We start from the raw sequence: 19,569 nt of genomic DNA, 5'->3' as shown, positions 1-19,569 counted from the left end.
CTGGCAAAGGTTATAAAGTTTTGACAATAAATGTTGCATCCACACAGAAAAAATCAGTGCGTTAGGAAAGCCAAACAGACTCTTGTTAACTTGGAGAAGGTTTGGGTAAAACATGATAAGTGTTTTCCTGATAATTTAAAATTGTTCCTCTGGAGGAATCTGAAAGAAAAGCAGACATATTGGCTGAAGCGCCTGAGCATGAATGGAGGTAGATAAGGACAGGGGCTCAAGTGAAAGCTTAGTGTATTGAAAGAAAGAATTTTGTTTTAAATCCTTTTAACCCACAGTGATTGTCAAGTACCACATTAAAATGCATTTGCTGCCACATGAACACTCAGGGAATCCCATCGCTTCACGTCTCTGTTGTGTTTATGTAAGCACACGGCTCTAAAGATAGCTAGTAGACATTCAGCACTTCATTTTTTTCCCCATCCCCATCCTCATCCATCAAAATGAATTAAACTTGGCATGTCAAGTCTGCACTATGAATTTCCCATGGATGTCAGGAGAGCCCCTAACATGCTATTTTTTTCCCTCCTCAAACACAACAGTGACAGTGATGGAGGTTTTATAATTTGTGGCAATTATTAGGTCTGCAGTCCGGAGACATGACACATACCCCGACACCTGTTTTTGTAATTCGCGTTGATTTTCACTGTCAGACCCGCGGCTGAGGAGTGAGACAGCAGAGGAGGCAGACAATTACATCAGCGTACCTCCCAGTCAATCATGAGGTTTTTTGAAGTCGCTCAAAATGGATTTTGTAATGATGAAATTAATGTCCTGCAGCAGAGCGTACTTCAAGGTTGCATCACAGAAAAAGAATCTCGTAGAAAACCTTTGACATGATAAATTATACCCTTGCATTTTTTTAGAAATATTTATATATTAGAAGTTTTTCTACTTCTTCTAACCACCAAAATATCTCTTCAACACAATGTTCTTCAATAGACTGTGTATTTACTCTGAGAGGAGTTTTGCAGTATGTTGCATTTTGCCCTGGACCGTGCTGTGATTTTGATCAAGTTTCCATGTTGTGAAAATATGTGTGTTAATATTAATATTTCAGGACTGAATCAAGGTTTCTTTATCCTGGAAGCATTTTCTTTTAAAAAACACATTTGTGATTTAAATAACATACTTTCAGTCCTCTTGATTGCTGCAGAGGTGTTTCGGCACTCATTCTCCGTGTCTCCCCCTTTTGTCTCTCTGTTTCAGTCATCACTCGCCACCAGGTTTGCACAGGAGGCCTTTGGGAAGCAGTACAAACAAACCATTGGCCTGGATTTCTTTCTGAAGAGAATAAGCCTTCCAGGTGAGACACCTTCACAATCTTTTGGGAGGGCGCGCTTGTTCAGAGACTCTGCACGGACACGCGTGTTGCACAAACACAAAGTGGCAGACTGCAGACTTGTTAATTCAATGAAACACTGTGGATATGTGTTTGTCAAGATTGTACCTAGACAGCCTGGCGTAGTTTAGACCCAGAATATTATTTATATTAATTGAAAGTCTAACAAAGAAGCCTGTTGTTCCACCTTCACATTCTGTCATATTTTTATTTCTCAGACCGTTCATATTTTTTCGTCCTACCTTTTCCAGGCCAAGTTTGTTCTTCAGGTTAACTCAGGAGCTCAATGTGTCTTTTCTGGTAGCTCCTCATTGTAGAGTGTCTGCTACTTCTCAGGCTTATTCACTCTGAAAGCTCTTCTCTCCAGAGCAAACAGCACACATTTTTTTTTTTTTAGACTCCACAAGGCCAATGGACAGCTTATGTCCAACCGGGCGAGCCTTGCTCATAATTCTGTGGGCACAGTACAGAGTAAATACATTAACATTTTATATCCATATCGCTGATCCCCGACTTCAACTGATCTTTGTCCTCCACCACATAAAACATTCATGTTCTTATTTGTTTATGTTGAACCCGCAGAAATAAAGCCACACTCTGTATCCCCCTCAGATCTGTAAAATAAATGTTTATTGACTAATGCTATATTTAGAGGAAAGCACTCCATTTTTACTTCCTACCATGTGAAATGGGGATTTTCAGCATTTCAAATAGCATTTCTAAAACTCTGCCAAAGTCTAAGCTGCAGAAATCTGCAAAGTGCTTCCATTCTTTCATTACTAATAAAATAACATTAAGCAACGGCAAATTAAGTGCTAAAAGTAAAAGTTATGCTGATTTGTGAGTTGGCTGAAGGACTCTATTTTGATTTTGTGTCAGTTTCAGCTTATGAGACTTAGGAGAACTAAACCCCCAAAAATGTTGTGGTGGAGTCGGGATGAAAAGAGCCAACCAGCACAGGCTGGGCTCAACTCCTTAACGTGAAGTCGAACAAATGCTGTTAATCGTTTGACTTCTCTTTCCAGTAAGTTTCTTTCCTGAAACAATCGCAGTATTTAACTGTAACCTTTGTTTAAATGTAGTGAACATACGTCTGTATCACTGAGGCAGCAACAACACCACGTCCAACACCGGAGCTGTTAAATGGCCCATTTTCTGGGGAATTGGGTGTTGATGAGCTGATGAAGAGGAGGGTGGCTCTGCGAGCTGGGTGGTCTCAGACTTCGTTAGGACCCCCACCCCGCCTTGTATTGGAGAGGTTGTGTGGCTCTGCGGGTCTCTATGGGGCTGTAAGGGTCTTTTGCAGCAGGGGGGAGAGTAGCCTATAGCCAGCGTTGGCCCCTCTCACCATGAAGGCCCAGCTTGTCAAACTTAATGTACATTTTCCAACGCAGAGAGAGGTGAGGCGAGGCCGACTGGCACACAACAGCCTCCTCTGTGTGTGCTTTTTATAACAATACCTCTTCCAGATGTCTCTGCCAAACCAATGAGGTCCAGGCGGTGGAGGGGATTGACTAGAGGTGAAATCTACATTCGATAAATTCCATCAAACTCAAACTTTCGGAAGCGGCTTCGTCTGCGTCCACTTCATGTCACACTGAGACGACATTTATCTCATCAAAGTGCCTTTTTTTTCTTTTTTTTTTACATTGTTATCAGTTTTCAGGTTTGTCTATTAGGCTCTCCATCGCAGTTTCTACTTGTTGCAAAGCAGAAAAATGTCAGCCGGTTGAGTCAGCGTGAATCTCAGAAACATAAATAAATCTAGTGTCCGACGATGGTGGATGGGTGGGGATGGCTCTTTATAACACCAAAGAACCGTTATTCATTGCACTCCTCAATGTAGCTTTACATTGACACTGTATAGTCTAGATGTAGTGACTGTGAACCTCAGCGTTTCCTTCCTCCGCTTTAAAAAGGGGACTTATGAAGGGGTTGAGTCGTCCAGCCGTGTCCACAGTGTACGCTCTGCTCCCCATCGCCGCTCCAGCCCAGCGCAGGGCCCTCATCACACCAACATAAACTCCTCGCTGTCTCGTCCTCCCTCCTCCACTTTTTTTTTTTTTTCAACCACCCCTTTCATTTTCCAGAGGAAGAAAATATTCATTTGGATTTGGTTTTTGTGCCCGTCTTTCTCTCTCTCCCTCTCATTCACTCCTTCTCTCTCTTTCCACAGGCACAGGGACAAGAGTCTTCTTTTCCTCTTATTTTGTGTTTAATTATTGCTATTTTCCTTAACAGCACATAATTCTCCTCACTTTCCTAACTTGGCAGGATACGGCACAATGCAAACAGCTCTTCTCAGGCTAATAAGAAGTAATTTTTTTTTACTGCCAGGCTATTGAGAATGTTTAAATTAGAGGGTAAGCATACCTATTCATCCCCCTCAATCTCTGGGATGGATATTCTTGGATGTGAGGTGTGGGTGACCTGCCAGGCGAGAGCGCTTAGCCTGAAAGATTAATCGCTGATTTATTGTTTCCATTATGTACATCAACAAGGTTGACTTTTATTATAGAAATCGCTCACCCAAAATACAGGCTCCAGTTACAGCTGACTCGTTATTTTCTCAGGATTATGAGCTTTGTTATAACAAACAAGTTAATGATTAAAAAAAAGGTACAAAAACATCCGGAGTGTAGAGTTTTATATTTACTGATTTAGAAGACAAAAACACTTTTCAGAGAATAAAGTGGAAATCTAAACTCAGAAACATCTATCCTTCCTTTGTAGAGCTGATTTGTACATATTTTTTTCTTTTAAATCACAGTCCTTTTTTAAATATGAGGTATTTCTGTCTCTTTTCTCAACTGCAGGTAATTTGAACGTGACCCTGCAGGTGTGGGACATTGGAGGCCAGACGTTAGGAGGGAAAATGCTGGACAAATATGTGTATGGAGCTCATGTAAGGCAACACACATACACACAAATTCACTCCAAACCCTCTGCTGCAACCATGTACATCTCTGCCATGTGCTACAGTCCTGCTACATGAAGCAAAAAGACAAACTGTCCTCGACTCCAGTAGCCTCAGGAAGGATCAGAAATGTGTAAATCTGGATGTTTGTGAATTAGTAACAGGAAGCACAGAAAGAATTAGTTTCCAATTCCCGTGACTCTGTTCAGGCTTATTATTACAGCCTCGGGAGCTTCATCCAGGGCCTGCCACTCCCTCCCTCTGGAGCCAAATCATAATAAACTGTCATTTGGATTCACAGTGAGCGTAGCAGGTCGAAAGAGCTTTAAAAATCAGTGTATCTCTACATCTTGCAGGGCTGGAACTAACTATTCAATCAGTCAAGCCAATTATTTTCTGTATACATTGATTAAATGTTGATCACTGTCCACAACCCACAGTTATTAAGTTTACTGTCATAGAGGAGTAAAGAAACCAGAAAATATTCTCATTTAAGAAGCTGGGATCAGAAAATTTAGAGAAAAAAAACAAACTCAAATCTGTTATTGATTATCTAAATAGTTGACGACTGATTTAATAGTTGACAACTAATCGTGTAACAGTTGCAGCTTTAACTTCTTAACAGAGTTGATTTAGTTTATATTTTATGTCAGACGGAACAAATGTTGATAATACTGCACACTGGAGGCCAGTACTGTGAGTAATAAAAATACTTTAAAAACTACCTCCTTAAACACGTCATTTTATGTTAGTTTAATTGAACTTTAAGCAACTTAAACTGCAATAATTATTAAAGTAACGGCCAGCATTTAATAGTGCTCAGGTCATGCATGAAGGAACGTAGGGAAAAATAGGCCTCTAATTGATCTATTTACTCTCATTGAATGCTTTTCCTGTGGAAAACTCATCAATGTGTTGATTAAAATGACAGCTGCTCTGTACATGTGCCAGCAACACGAGACGAGAGCTTGCTGTCACCTCCAGAATGTCTCTTGTTTGAAGAGGCCTACTTAATGACCACCGTTTGTCTGATCCGAGACCCGTACTCCTGCACAAGAGGCAGGAAACTTGTCAGATCCCAGCTACATGCAGGCACACTTTGTCATGTTGGTCTATAGAAGCTTGACAAACATTACTTATATGTTTTTTTCCATTCCCTAAATCTACCTGGCTTTAAAAATAAAGTGAAAGTGACATTTTCTTTGGTAATTTTCTGCGCCCTGCTCTAAACTGTGCCCTACAAGTGTATATATTATCCATCTCTGCATGTCTGTACTTCCTTTACCGTCTCTCTCCCTCACAAACCAAATGTCGTACATCACTGCCACATTACGACACGTTGCTTAGGGAGTTTCTCGTCAGCACCGTGTAGAACTTTCACACCTATTGTTCAGCGCGGTGCGTCCTGTAATCAATCATGGCTGTTCGGAGAGACTCGCAGTAATTGTCAGCGGCCTAAGCTGTCGTCACCGACCGTGCGTGTTGTGACAGTGCGTGTCTGCCGAACAAAAAGCAATAGACACCTCTTTGGTCGTGTTGCATCATGCAGAAAAAGTAGAGACACTTACCTCAGCTCACGCTCATTTCCAGCAAAAGTTTACGCAGCGATAGATAGTTGAGCCGCGTGATTATTTGTCTTGAATTATGCCAGCAGCTCTTGTATCTGTGTTTACTCTTTGATTAATTTATGTGTTCGTGTAAACAGCCCCTTCTGGCCTGAGTGTTTGCTCAAGCGCGGCCCTGGTGTTGTTGCACGAGTGTTTCTGCTGTGCGTACAGTGTTGAGGATTACATAGGGAGGAGGAAAATGTCTTTAGGCGGACAGCCTTCATTAATTAGCTCTGATAGAAGATAACCTCACCACTATTCTCAGAATTCTGGACTGTGCTTACAAAACTGGTACAAACCACAATCTGGAACAGAACCGACCAATAAGACTTTACATGTTCTTACTTAGATCATAGTAGTTCTGAACCTGCCTCAGATTATGTGTGAGAGTCCCCTGAATCTGTCCCCCACGCTAAGAAGAGGAGCAGTGCCACCTACTGTTCCCCTGCTCTCTCAGTATTACTCATGTTAATATCAATGAATATGAGGTGATTGAAGGTGAAATGATCGAATATTTCCTTGTGAAGGAGTGTAAAGGTGAGCTGCTGAAATAAAAAGTCTGAGGTTGTTCCTGTTGTTTTTCCAATGCAGGGGGTTCTCCTGGTTTACGACATCACCAACTTCCAGAGCTTCGAGAACCTGGAGGATTGGTTCGGCATGGTGAAGAAGGCCAACGAGGAGTCCGATGTCCAGCCTGTCATCTCCCTGATTGGGAACAAAAGTGAGACTTGCACACAAACACACATAAATGAGAAAAGGAAGCATATCGAGTTTGGAAATTATTTTTCCTACAAAGAGGTGCAAATGAAATTAGGTTATCTTATATTTATTGGACTCACTTTCGGCCTGATTCATTTTTCATTTTGCGTGTCTGTGTTTGTGTGTGGAGGAGTGAGTGTTTGATGGTAGCAGACGTGTTTGTTGGAGCACCAGATAACTGATCGGTGTGATAAGCCAGTTGATAAGAGAGTGAGGTTCGGAGCGATGGGAATGCTGATGTTTGTGAACTCTGGGGAGTGACTGACGATGATTTAAGATCCCCGGGCCAATGGACCTAGGGCACCGCTTATCTGTGCCCCCCCATCCCTCCCAGTCAGTACCCGTCTGCCCCCCCCCAGCCCGACGCTGCACTCCTGTCCCGAGTCGTTGGTTAAGGAAAGGAACTCGACGTTAACCAGACGGCTCTCCTCCTATCAGCCTGCGCCCATCCACCCATCCCCAAAATAAAGAGTAATAATGATGACTCTTTTTAAACATCCCCTTGACAGATGTGGAGTCATGGCTGCCGCCGTGTTATTGTAAAGTGGGGCGTCGGTGTGTGTGTGTGTAATGGCGACTGTCCACCTTCCCGGGCGATGATGAACGGTCAACAGAGTGGTGCCTGCACACAGGAAGCTCTCGCTAATGTTACTCAACGGAGACCACAGGTCACGGTTTAATTCGCCTGTCTAGAGCAGATTCTCTTGTCTTTGCATCCGTTGCATCTCCTAATGCCCCGGCTTTAACACTGGGCGCCTCTGTATTTAGGCTAGGTTTTTGGGTGTGTGTGTACTGTAATATTTAAGTAGTGTTCATCCTGCTGTCAGGCTCCTCACCCCCACACTCGCAGTCGTTCTCCCCCTAATGGCTCTATTGCTGAGAATGGCCCATGTGTGTTTTTTCTGTTCCTGCAGGCTGAAAAAAAGAAAAACAAAATCCCACACAGATTGCCCCTCGAGGAGCAATCAATTACCTTACGAGACTTTATGAATCCCTGAACCCTCCCACGGACTCTTTTTTTTTTTTTTACTTGAGTTAGTCTTGATATCTTGCTGAAAATGTCCACACCTACATTATGTTTTAACGTTGAGTCTAACATTTAGCATTTAAGTTTTTTTCTCCGTCTTGAATACTTGGCACACTTCAGCAATAATGAACGTATGAATACACAACATTCTTCGCAGTCTAGATGACTTTTAAAAGGTTCCCATGATGTGAGGCAACATGTTTGTGACAACAGAAATAGAAGTACAGACATAACAAGGAGCTTATAACAACACTGCAGATTTATGTCTCTGTGAGGACTTGTCCTCGGGGAGATTGTGGTGTTTCCACTCAGATAAACTTAAGGTGAACACAGGCTGTCATGTGCATAGTAGTACTTACTTTAGTTGCTGGTTAGAGCAGAAAGAGCTCTATATACAGCACATGCAGAAGGTTTTTTCTTCCATGCACTGAAAGACATGTTACAGTATGAAATTTAAGTGTTCTGTGTAACATGCAGGCCACTGTGTTTGGCTTATTAACAGTACACGTGCTACCGTATACATTGAGCTTAAATTTCCTGAATTACCCCGTGCCTGCCTTCTAGTTTAATTTGAACACTGTCCTCTTTACCCAGTGGACGGTAATTGAGCCTATGGACCAGACTGGTTCATTAATGATGCTGTCCCCTCCTCTCCTTACCCTGGCCTGACTGCCCTCCTGTGCCATGTCACTGCCGGGGAACAGCCTTTCCTTTCTTCGGGCTTAGCATGGCCGGCCGGGGTTAAGTGTGCTTGTTAAGCGCGAGCATGCTGCACCCCCATGCCCTCTACATGCCGCCCAGAGCCTTGTGTTAAATAATGGCACCACTTGTAACAATTCAGAGAGGAAGCCAATGAAATGTTTTATTGAGGGCACACAATTATTTATGCAACTGCACGCGCACGCACACACACAGAAACGTGCACGTAGGTAAAGTGACACACTCGTAGGGTTTCTGGGAACACAAGGGTAATGGAAGGATGCTAAGCTCTTGGTCTGTCTAAACATACTATAACTGTTTATTATAGCGCAGCCCAGTGTAACACCGTATGGTACACAGGAACCTCTCAAGAGAAATGTTGGCTTGTTGCGCAGTCATCTCCTTCACCACTCAAGTGTTTCATTTTTAGTAGACTAATAAGTGCTGTGTGTTTTGAAATGGCTCCAAATGATAAATTCTGCTGCTCTCTGCTTAACAACAGCTGCATTTGGCCTGTTTGTGACTGTTTGTCTTTTAGATCAGAGATCGTCACGGATATAGAAAACATAGCACGCTGTCAGCAGTCCTAATCTATGTTTTGCACGTTTTTGTGAGTTGTAACTAGGAACGGGACGATAAAAGATGTTATTGCAGATTGGGATAAAAACGTTGCGTTTTTTTGTTTCATTATTGGGATAATCATGAATATCTTCACACGCTGTCTAACTCACTGAGGTACAGTCCTGCATCGGTGTCCTGATTTATTTTGAATTTCCTGAGCATGTCAGCGTGGCTTGTATCCCCCCACAAAAACAAGTTAAATCAGATGTGTGTTCAAAACTAAAAAAATGATTACCTCCATTTATTTATCCTTTATTTGTGCAGGGCAACCTTATGATTTATGATTACTTATTTAAGATTCTTTGTTTTAGAGTCCTGTCTGTGATGCAATAAAAAAATTAGCTTCCTATCAAAGTATAAGGTCAAAGTGATTTTAGTATGTTTAAGTGCAACTTCTACAAGTTATTTTTTGGGGGGAGTTTGAATAATATTTTGCTGATTATAATATGATTGGACAGGCTAATCGTGACATGAAATTGCTATATCTTCCCATGTCTAGTTGAAACACACACATATCATCATTGAATTGGACCGTCACCATTTTAAAATGGCTTATGTTACTGTTTGAAATTAGAACACATATTTCTTAGTCGACATTAAGCTTGTGTCGTTTATCAAACCAATTTGTTTTTATTAAGTGGGGATCGCAGGACCCCTGCTCGCTCCCCACCCATCACCCTTCCCCATTGCAAGCGCTCTCTCCCTCAGGAACTCCGGAGCATCCATCATGGGCTCGTACAGCCCTTATTTGGGTGACTTAAATGGGTTCAGTTCTCTTAACCCCTCCTCATCACTCATGGCTTTCTGCTCCGAGGTTCTAACACTGTTCACTGCCGATCCACTCAGGCCTGCCATGGGAAACGTTCCCTTCTTTAGGGAGATAAAGTCCCCGCATGTAGACAATCTGTACACTCAATTACGTCTTACCTGTCTCTCTCTTCTGCTCTGTTTCTTTTTCCACTTTCTTTCTTCTCTGTCCCTATCTTGCTCCATCTCTCAAACACACTTGCACATTCATTTTCATCCGTGTGCAAACATTAACTCTTTCAATCACACACTTAGACCGACTCTTAACGCTTATCTCTCACATGTGTAGACTAACACTTCTGCTGGAGCTGCTTTTACTTACAGTAATGTCTTTTCATTGGCTCCGTGTCTCTGTTGTGTTAAACAACATGCGTGTGTTTGCTTTCTGCATGCTACGGCAGATCTCACCGCATACCGTTACCCGTCGCACTTCTCTCTCCCCAGTTTTCCATCCAGCCATGTGAAAGTTAAAGCGAAACACGGATCTCCCCTAACTCTTGACTCTCATGAAGCATGTCCTTGCCACCAACATTGTTGGTCTTGAGTTGTTTGGCCTCTTGGCAAGGCCTCAGGTGGAGCTGAATCCCCCCCCCTCCCACCCAGCTCTCTCACCCCCGTCACCTCCCTGCCCCTGTAAAGCTGCCACAGTTCCTGTCTGTTCAGTGCAGGCCTGCACATTTCTTAATAGAGAGATGCTCAGAAGTCCAGGAGCGCAGAGGAGCTCAATGCGCTTCTGTTTTTGGTTTAGCTCAAAAATGTTTTTCCTGGCTCAACCCACTCGTACTTAGGTCCTCTTACAACAAACTAAAAGGTCCTAATTGCCCCCAAGGGAAAGGTTTAGCCACAATAGACATGTGGTGGGACAAAAGCCCAGTACTCTTACCCCGGCACCCACACCCCTCCCCAGATAGGAGGGATGAACACGTCAGCAGTGTCTGTTTTGCACTGCGGTAAAGCGACCACAGGTTCGACACTGTAAAACATTATATATACAGTAGATAGACATAGTGAGGCATGGTGTATGGCTGGGTGAAGATCTGGAATGTTTACAGTTTACAGCAAATCCAGTGTTTCCTGTTTCTCTTCACATTTTATTGAAGGTAAAGGGTCAGAACAGACGTGTGTATCAAATTGTCTCAGCAGCCGCACTTACTTTAGCCTGCTGTCCTTCTCTATTTCTGGAAAAGATGGGAAATGGAGATTTAAGTTACAACAAGGATACAGAGGGATGAATGAAGAATTACAGCTGTGGTACACTGCGGCTGATAGGTCAGTGTAAAATCACAGCTGCAGATGCTGAGACGTGTGATTAAGAAATACTTTGAAGGGTTTGTTTAAGCCTGCTCAGGTGGCTGATAGGTGGTCCTTCCTGCACAGAGCACCGCAACCACTGCCAGTCCAGTACTCCCTGCTAAATGAACGAAATGCTAACATTTAATTGTAACAACTGTCTGACCCAGCTATGGTCCCTGCTCTCATCTCTCTTGACTCTCATGCCTGTCGAAACATGGAAAGTCCTCATTCATTTTAGCCATCCATAAAGCAAATATTGTTGCACATGCAGTAGATGATCAGTCTTCGCATACCTTCTTGTGTGGTAAGTCATGGGCCATTTGAGTTGTACAGCACAGCTTAGCCACCTGACCTGAGTGCAGCCTGGAACCCTCATCACGCTCAGGCTGTACTTTATTTCTCCGCTGCTCCACAACATTGATATGGAGGAATTCCTGGAAAGGGGCCTTGCTGACACAGGGTTTGGGTAAATAAGCGATTGATCTGGATCCACAGGCATATATTATAAATATATGTGAAATATCAACAAAAATGTACTTCTTTTTCTGCTAAATCTACTTATTCGTGGTGTTAAATATTACATCACTGTCTTTGCGCCCGGCTCCTGCTTCAGCTTTTTAACTCGGCGAATGTTTGCTCAGGCCAGAAAACACTTCCATGCAACAGTTCACTGCTGCGGCTTAAAGTTGAATATGCAGCCCAGTCCAACGCATCGTTGCTCATAGAAAGACTTTATAATTATGAATAGACTTATAGGGATGCGATGCGTACGATTACGAACGCTCCCCCGTGCTCTGTATAATTATTATAGCGCGTAGTAACGCTGCCGGCTCACAGAGGCATGTATTACAGCTTGCCCATAAAAGACCACTTAGTTTAACAGCGACAGGAGAGCTTGGAGGACATGGCCAGTGAAACCCCGGGCAGCGTCTTGTGCGGTCGGCTCAGAACTGGGCCTTTTGTTCACTTTTCACGAGTCCTGGGAGCCCGTTAACCCGGGCTGCAAGGCCCTCGGCCCCATGTTTTACTGTAGCAGTGACAGCCCAGCACTCCAGCTCTCTCCCTGCCTGCACAGCTACTGCTGGACACTCTGTTTTACATTCCCTGACCGGGGAGGAAGACCACATTGTTTTACTAGCCGCAGTAGAGTATCTGATTATGTTTTAAAGTGTGAATGCATGTGTGTGTTTGCACGTGTGCGTGTCCACACGTCGCTTCATGAAGAACGATCAAATGACAAGATGAGCTGTGATCAATGAGCTGTCGACAGAACACTTCTGACCTAGTGGAAAGCGAGTCCCCTGACGGTCCCGGCCCGCTTCAGGCCACCGGGGCAGGGGCGCCGCAGCACAAAGAGCGCTCTGTCTCTGTCAGGATCCCCCAGAGGACTCCTGCACGGGCCCCGCTCACCTCGACAACACCAGGCTACTAACAGCACTTCATCTGTCTGTACTCACTCAGAAAAGTCAAGATAATATTAGTAACTTACCTTCAAGCTTTAATATACTGATAATTATCTGTAATTATTCCACATTAGTTCGGTTCTCAAACATCCAGTTACACATTGTCCAATGTCATCAATAGACGTATATAATTGGCTACCGAGTGCTGAAATAGTCTGCAGCTGTAATGATGCAGGAATTATGATTTCCGCAGTTGTACAGGTATATTAAAGCCAAATTTAATATTAAAATAATTTTGAGTTTCAGGTACTTTTGCATTAAATTTAGACGTCCGGCTCTCAGAAAATAAACATCGCCTCCTGTAAACAATACCTGCACTGTTAAGGTCTAATGAAATGTGCAAGAGTGCCGTTTGCATAGTTGACTTCTGAACGACTGCATAGTGTCTTAAGAGTAAAGAAAACACAAAGTTTTCTGTCACACTTCTCTATGATACTGTATGTCAGAAAACAGAAATGAAACGCGGATACAACCAGCTCTTTTTTGACGAGGAAAAGTAGTTATTGTTTGCATTTATATGATGTGGTCCATATTTCAATACAGACTATTTTAATAGAGACTAATCACGTACTTCATATTTCAGCTTTTATGAGCTCTCTCCAAGTCGTGTAAACCAGTTGGACCCAATCATTTAAATGCTTCACATAAACTCCACTAGTCATTTTGTTTTACTAGGCACTTGTGCTGCGAAAGTTAAATCAATGTCTGATTCAATCAGACATCACACAGAATGATTCATTATACTTTTACTTGACTTTTTAAGCTAGTAAAGGTTTCCCTGCATCTTGTACCGGAAAATTTAAGAGTAAATAAAATGTCACTCGCAATTAATCTCACCTGTTCGCTATCAGATTTTGAGGGAAAATGACTCTGCTGCTGTGTCTGATTCCTGCTGTTTAATAGTCGATCGAGTCATTATTAGTTTTTATAACATGTTTATAGTTGTTCAGGTTTGTGGTGGGATATAGGACACTGTTTTGTAAAACAAACCACTACAGGAATACAGTATTTTACTGTAATGTGGGTGACTTTGTTACCCTCTGAAGTTTGTGACCACTAGTGCCGGTGGTGAACATTGTTTTGATGTACGGGTAATTGTATTGTTTGTATCTGCGATGCATTTTCGTGCCACAAGTTCAGGGGTAGGCATGCACATTAATGGGAAAAAAAAACGACATTGCGATAGTTATCTTTTCTGCAACATATATATATATTGCGATATGAAAAAAAAAACACAAATGTTTAACGCTTTAAAATGAAGAGGATTGCCAATCGGAGTCACGTCTCACAAATAATAATTATAGCTCAGTCAAAACGTACAAAACAAAGCAAATATCAAGTAGAATTGAAAAATATGTCACCAAAAAACAGCACTGCAAAAACAAATTCAATAGGTTAATTAAATCAAACAAATCAAGCCTTAAATCTGAATAAATCATGTTATATCAGACAGACTTCTCTTATAGATTAGGAAAATGAGAACAATGTTTTTCTGTTGTGTCAAGACTCAAAAAAGTTGCAGCAGGACGTGTTTGAGTTAATTCACCTTACTTGACATCACGAGTCCTGTGATGTGGAGAGCTGGTGTCAGTAATGTGATCTAAAACGTAGCAGCACACCAACAACAGAAGAGTTATGCAAACTGATGTCAATGGTTAGACAAAGAAAGAAAGAAAGGCATTCACCATGTTTAAACTGAATGTGTTGATGAGAAACACTGAATGTAAACAAAACCATGGCCATTCATTGGAAATCTTATATTTTGGGAGATATTAAAGCAGGATTAAATTAAATTTAGTTTTAAAGCACAGTGCCAGCGCAAAACAGTTTATTGTGATCTTAGTCTGAAGTCAAGTCAGAGTACAGATCCATAAATAATATACTTTTATTTTACTTTAACCTTTACTAAACCAAATAAGTCACACTTAAGGCTCTTGTACAAGGGAGACCTGGCCAAAACAGAAACAAAGAGTTGCAAGCCAAACAATACTTAAAAACACATAATACAAAGACTAAAATGAGTTAAGAAAAGAGGCAATTAATAAAAGGAGTCATTTATTTTGGTATATATTCACAATAGTCTGTAAACCAGCCAGAGATATCACATTCCTCAGTTTAAATTCCTTTACAGACTAAAAGGGGCTGTCTTGTGATCTGAGATAATGAATTCAAGATGTACTCAAGTATGTTTTTAGAGATGTGCAGATGTTTCCTCTGAATGGCTTGAGATGAAATATACCAATGGCAGAGACAGCCAGCAAACTCTGTAGTATAAAGCACAAGTTTAAGTGAGTGGTTTTAATTTGGCAACAAACGTCATAACGCCGTAATAAATGGAGTGTAGCACAGAGGTGTCAGACTCACTTTCATCCCGGGCCACATCAGCGCTATGGCTGCCCTCAAAAGGGGCGGCTGTAAATGTAAGACTATATAAATCTACTTGTTATCATATTACATAATTTAGTGAGGTCCCTTTAGAAAAACATTTTGCGAACTGCTGCATTTTTTTTTTTTTTGCTGCAACGTTTGCAAACATATTCTGTTGCGAAATGCAGGCTGCTTTTTAATTCTTGGACTCTCGGTTGTTTTTCTTGGTGGCTGAGATTAACATACTTGACTCTGTGTTTGGTGTCAAAGTGCTGCTGTAAACTGTATTCCTCTGGCACTGCCACTGCCTCGTCACAAAGACGACATCCCAGCTTGTTTTCATTCAGCACAAATCTCTCATTAAGTCGCCTTCCCCCTGCGTCAACTTTTCATTTCTTTGACATTTCGCACGGCTGCTAATATTAGAGTGCAAGAGTGCTACTGTTGAAAATAGCTGTATGATATTGAGACGGTATTTAGCATATGTCTACATCTAGCAGCCAGAAGCCTTCAGTGCATGGATAACACATTTGGGATGCATTTTGGGACATGTAGTTTTTGGACGCAGTACTTCTGTAATGCAGCAAAGAATTTTGTTGTGCAAATTACCACATAAAATGAGTTTGACACATGTGCCTGTTAGACTCGAGCATGTGAGGACATTGTGTTGAGGCCTTCATGTAAAAGGCCGCTGTGAGTCTGCTTCACAACTGACTGAAGCAGTCGAGACTCACAAAAGCTGCAGAATAGTTCTGGGGTGTTTTCAAACAGTTTGCTCGCACAGTTGTAAGTCATTTCATTGGGAGTTGGACTTGGTTTGATAATCCTTACCCTCGCTGTACAGTCTGAATTGGCTCACGGTCGCTCATTGAGGGGAAATTGAGGCAAACCCTCTTAAAAGGGTCTTAAAGGCATAGTGTGAGGTAATGTTGGAAGTGATAGGTTCTCCCCTGGGGTTGATTAGGCTCAACCCTGTAACTTTCACTTAATGTGATATGACCCCTCGGAGCCCAAAGTCTCTGACAACACACACACGCCCCACCATTACTACCACACACAGACACATAGACACACACGCAGGCTCGCACATTCCACCCTCCGCCCTCACACTCCCCACTGCACCAACTGCTGTTTAGTTTAAAACGAGGCTGCCGGCAATTAACTGTGTTATGTCAAGCTTATTCTCTGGCCGTTGCTCGCTGGGTAAACTGTTCCAATTGGTCCCCAGCAGCCGACTCGGTAGAACAGTAAGTAGGTGTCTCTGTTATCACAGCATGGTTTTAAAAAGCCCACTGAGGATCACACAGCGCAGTGTAGGATTTCAGGCTGGTTAGCCAACATAGAGCTCTTAGCTTATTGTTTTGCCTTGGCAACGTGTGTTGGTGAACTGAACAGAGGAAAAATCCATCCTTGAATTCTCACATTGTCCACATTTGGCCCGTTACTGTGTCAGTGAGAATAACAATAGAAAGTGTCTGGGAGTTCAACGTACAGTAACTTTTTAGATCTGGGGGGAAAATTTTCACAGACGCGTTGTTATTACTTTCCTCTACAGTTACGCTAAGTTTAAGCTTTAGCATTGAGGCTCATTTATGCCCCCATGTGTCCTTTATGTTGGCACGATGTTACATCCACTCGATGGCAGCACAGAGTCGAGACTAACTGACAACAACAAACATGGCAACAATGAAGAAGGTTGTGATGTACCTGGTACCCCCAGTCTACCTGTTAAGAAAGTGGCAGAGGCAGTTTTCTAGACAGAAGTGGTCTGTGAGGCCTTTAAATACATCGCAACATGTGGACGGACAATTCATTTCACTTCACCAATGAAAGAAACTGATGACGAGCGGCATTGTTCATGGTCGTATTGCTTGAATTGCCTAAACTGTCTTCTCACGATTCCCAGTGGTACTGCTCTATGTCGTCCCCATTGTCAAGCTTTCAGAAAATGTGTGCACCTATGCCCAAAATGAACGCACAGTATGGACAGATAGCTCTGTATATGTATCTAACGTTGAGCATAAATGAGCCTTGATCCAGTCATTGTCAATTGTTGCCACAGTGACAGTTGTTCAGCAAAAGTTATGAAACAGGTCTGTTACTTACCTCACTTAAAGTGAACCTGAGAGACAATTACGTGATTAAAAAATCCATAAAGTCAGCAAACTGACTCAGTAATGTCAGTCACAGAGATTAAACTCATGAAAGTTTGCTAACATCAGCTTATGTAGCCATCATAAGCAGCTAGACCGAGTAAGGCTGTAGCACCAACCACCACTCTTGAACCAAGCAAAGGTGTTTAATCCATTTTTAAGAGGAACAATGTGTTTTTTCTTCCTTTAAAAGTTATAAAAAGTGTGTCTACATACATAGAAGTATCCCTGTTTTGAGTGTTATCCTGGTTTTGATCTTATTTGTGATACGACCGTGAGAAACGTGAGAAAGTATCCAGGTTTCTGATCCTGTGTGTGCAGGTGTTCCTTGATTCCTCAACATCTCAGTTCCTCATTTCTCCAACAGCAGAGAACGTTCAGAAACCTGGATTAAGTTTTTACATGCCACTGTACCCTGGTTTCTATTGGAGTAATCCAGCTAGCATATCCAGATTTCTGAAAACCAGGATAAGATGTAAACATCTACTCATCCACTTCTCTTAAATGTTTTTTCAGCTATTTCATTTGAGTCATTAGTTGGTGCACTGTCTTCTTTTCGGGGAAGGTGATAAAGCAGTGGTATTGGTTTAAAAGCTTGCTCTGGGCAGATCCATCCAACCAAAATCCATCCTCCTTTCTAATTTAAAGTTTTTCAGTGACCTTTTCCAAGTCTGTCTGGTTTCAGGATAATCAGGTCTGCCAGTGAGAGGATTCTTTCCATGAAGGAGCTAAGCTGACATCCCCACAGACACTAACTTGTGGAGAAGAACATCCATATTTTCTTCTCATTTGGTTGCGTTCCCGTTTATATAATAGGTCACCGCAATAACAAACCGGTTATTTACGGTAAAAGCCTAATTTATCCGCCAGATATTAATCTGTAACTGTTGTCCTGTAATTCACCGCAGTGACAGGCAGACCTTTTAAATAAACACTGATGGTGACCAGAGCGAGGGAGGGCCATCGCTCTCGACGAGTGATGATCCCCTCCACTATCTCTATGTGCTCGGAGGCCTAAACAGTTTATTTCGTGTGTTGCAGTCACTTCCTAGGGGTTGTTAAGCTGATGTACAGTTTGACAGAAACGGAGGGAAACCAGATCATCGGAGGAAGATTGTTTTGACCTGATAAGTAGAAATGGGTACATTAGGGAGAGAAATGGAGCAAAACACTAAAACTGTGGGATTAGTGTTGTATTCAGTTTACAGACAGATGTCACATGCTGAGAAATTCTTTTGTGTGAGAATGTGGGCCCACCTACAGTACGATTACGTGACTGCAATCATGAACCGTACCAGGAACATGCACAATTTTAGAGGATTGTCTTTTCATGCATACTGATGTATTTATCCAGCGTAACTTATGTTGACAAAATAATCTCATCATAAGATCTACTCAGAAGATGCTCGGAGGCTTTCTGTCATACGGTATGATGTCAGCGTTTGCCTGTCATCATCGTAGATCCTTTTTTCTGAAACCTTAAATTGAAATTTAAACATCTACTAAAAACATAACATACTTTTGCCGTCCTGCCGAGCGACTGCAGATGGAAAGCTACACATCAACTGACACTTGGATTACTTTCTCCTTTTCAACTGCTTTCAATGCTATTTTTCATCTACTTTCAGTACTTTTCAACTTAAAGTTCAACTGACTACAATCCCCAAACATGAAATTAAATGCCTTAAGCGAGTACACTTTAACAATCAGCTGATACTCTTTCAGCGCTTCAGCTTGAACTGACACTTCAACTGCTTCACGTGTTTCAACTGACATCTCACATGTGAACTGATGCAGCTTGTTTACAGGGTTTGGACCTGTAATATTCAGCGTAACACCACACCAGGGATGGGTGGATATAACATTTTATTGCTCACTGAGTTAAAAACACTCACAATAAATTGATTGTGGTGAATTTGTGGTGATCCTACATCTTTCCAGTTATTCCAAAAGTCCTGTCACCATGGCTGAAAACACACCTGGCCATTATCCCACTACAGAAAAAAGTTCAATTGAAATGCGTAGATATTATGAATCCCAAACAAAAGAACGAGAGGGTTATTTATCCTTTATTTATGAAGCAGGACCTCATGATTACCCTATTTGTTGCACAAAAGATGTGCTTTGTATCTGTGGGGCAATACAAATATTTGTTTCTTACCAAAGAGCGAGGTGAAGTCATTCCAGTATGTTTTAGTGCCATTTTAAGGGTTTTCAGCATATTTTATATATATTTCATATTGTGTCACACCAGGAGCAACTCAAATTTTCTTCAGAAACTTCCTCTCGTTTTATTGCGGGTTTTTTAATTTCCCCTCCCGTTGCCACACATACAGTACCTACCGCCAGAATCCAGAAACGTCACTCACTCGTCCGACTTTTTTACGTACAGTAACGTGCCTTCAACAGCTCCTGAGCCACTATGTTAACGTTGGCTAATCTGACTGTGACACATGATTGATAACCTTTCCCAAGTGTGCAGGATCCAAAGGATTAGCGGTGTTT

The 19,569-nt window shown here is 42.0% G+C and overlaps 1 protein-coding gene across 2 annotated transcripts in view; it reads left to right on the top strand.

The window, feature by feature from the left end:
• The window catches only part of rab28 (RAB28, member RAS oncogene family), a 31,868-nt gene that overhangs the window by 4,702 nt on the left and 7,597 nt on the right, over positions 1-19,569 (top strand). For both annotated transcript variants that reach the window (XM_084353881.1, XM_084353880.1), the window contains exons 2-4: positions 1,219-1,315; positions 4,168-4,256; positions 6,467-6,596. In XM_084353881.1, the coding sequence (XP_084210007.1) occupies positions 1,219-1,315; positions 4,168-4,256; positions 6,467-6,596 (316 nt within the window). The remainder of the gene's footprint in view (positions 1-1,218; positions 1,316-4,167; positions 4,257-6,466; positions 6,597-19,569) is intronic.

Source organism: Pagrus pagrus, assembly GCF_965226575.1.
Source record: "Pagrus pagrus genome assembly, chromosome: 5".
Lineage (NCBI taxonomy): Eukaryota > Metazoa > Chordata > Actinopteri > Spariformes > Sparidae > Pagrus > Pagrus pagrus.
This window is presented reverse-complemented; position numbering and strand designations above follow the sequence as displayed.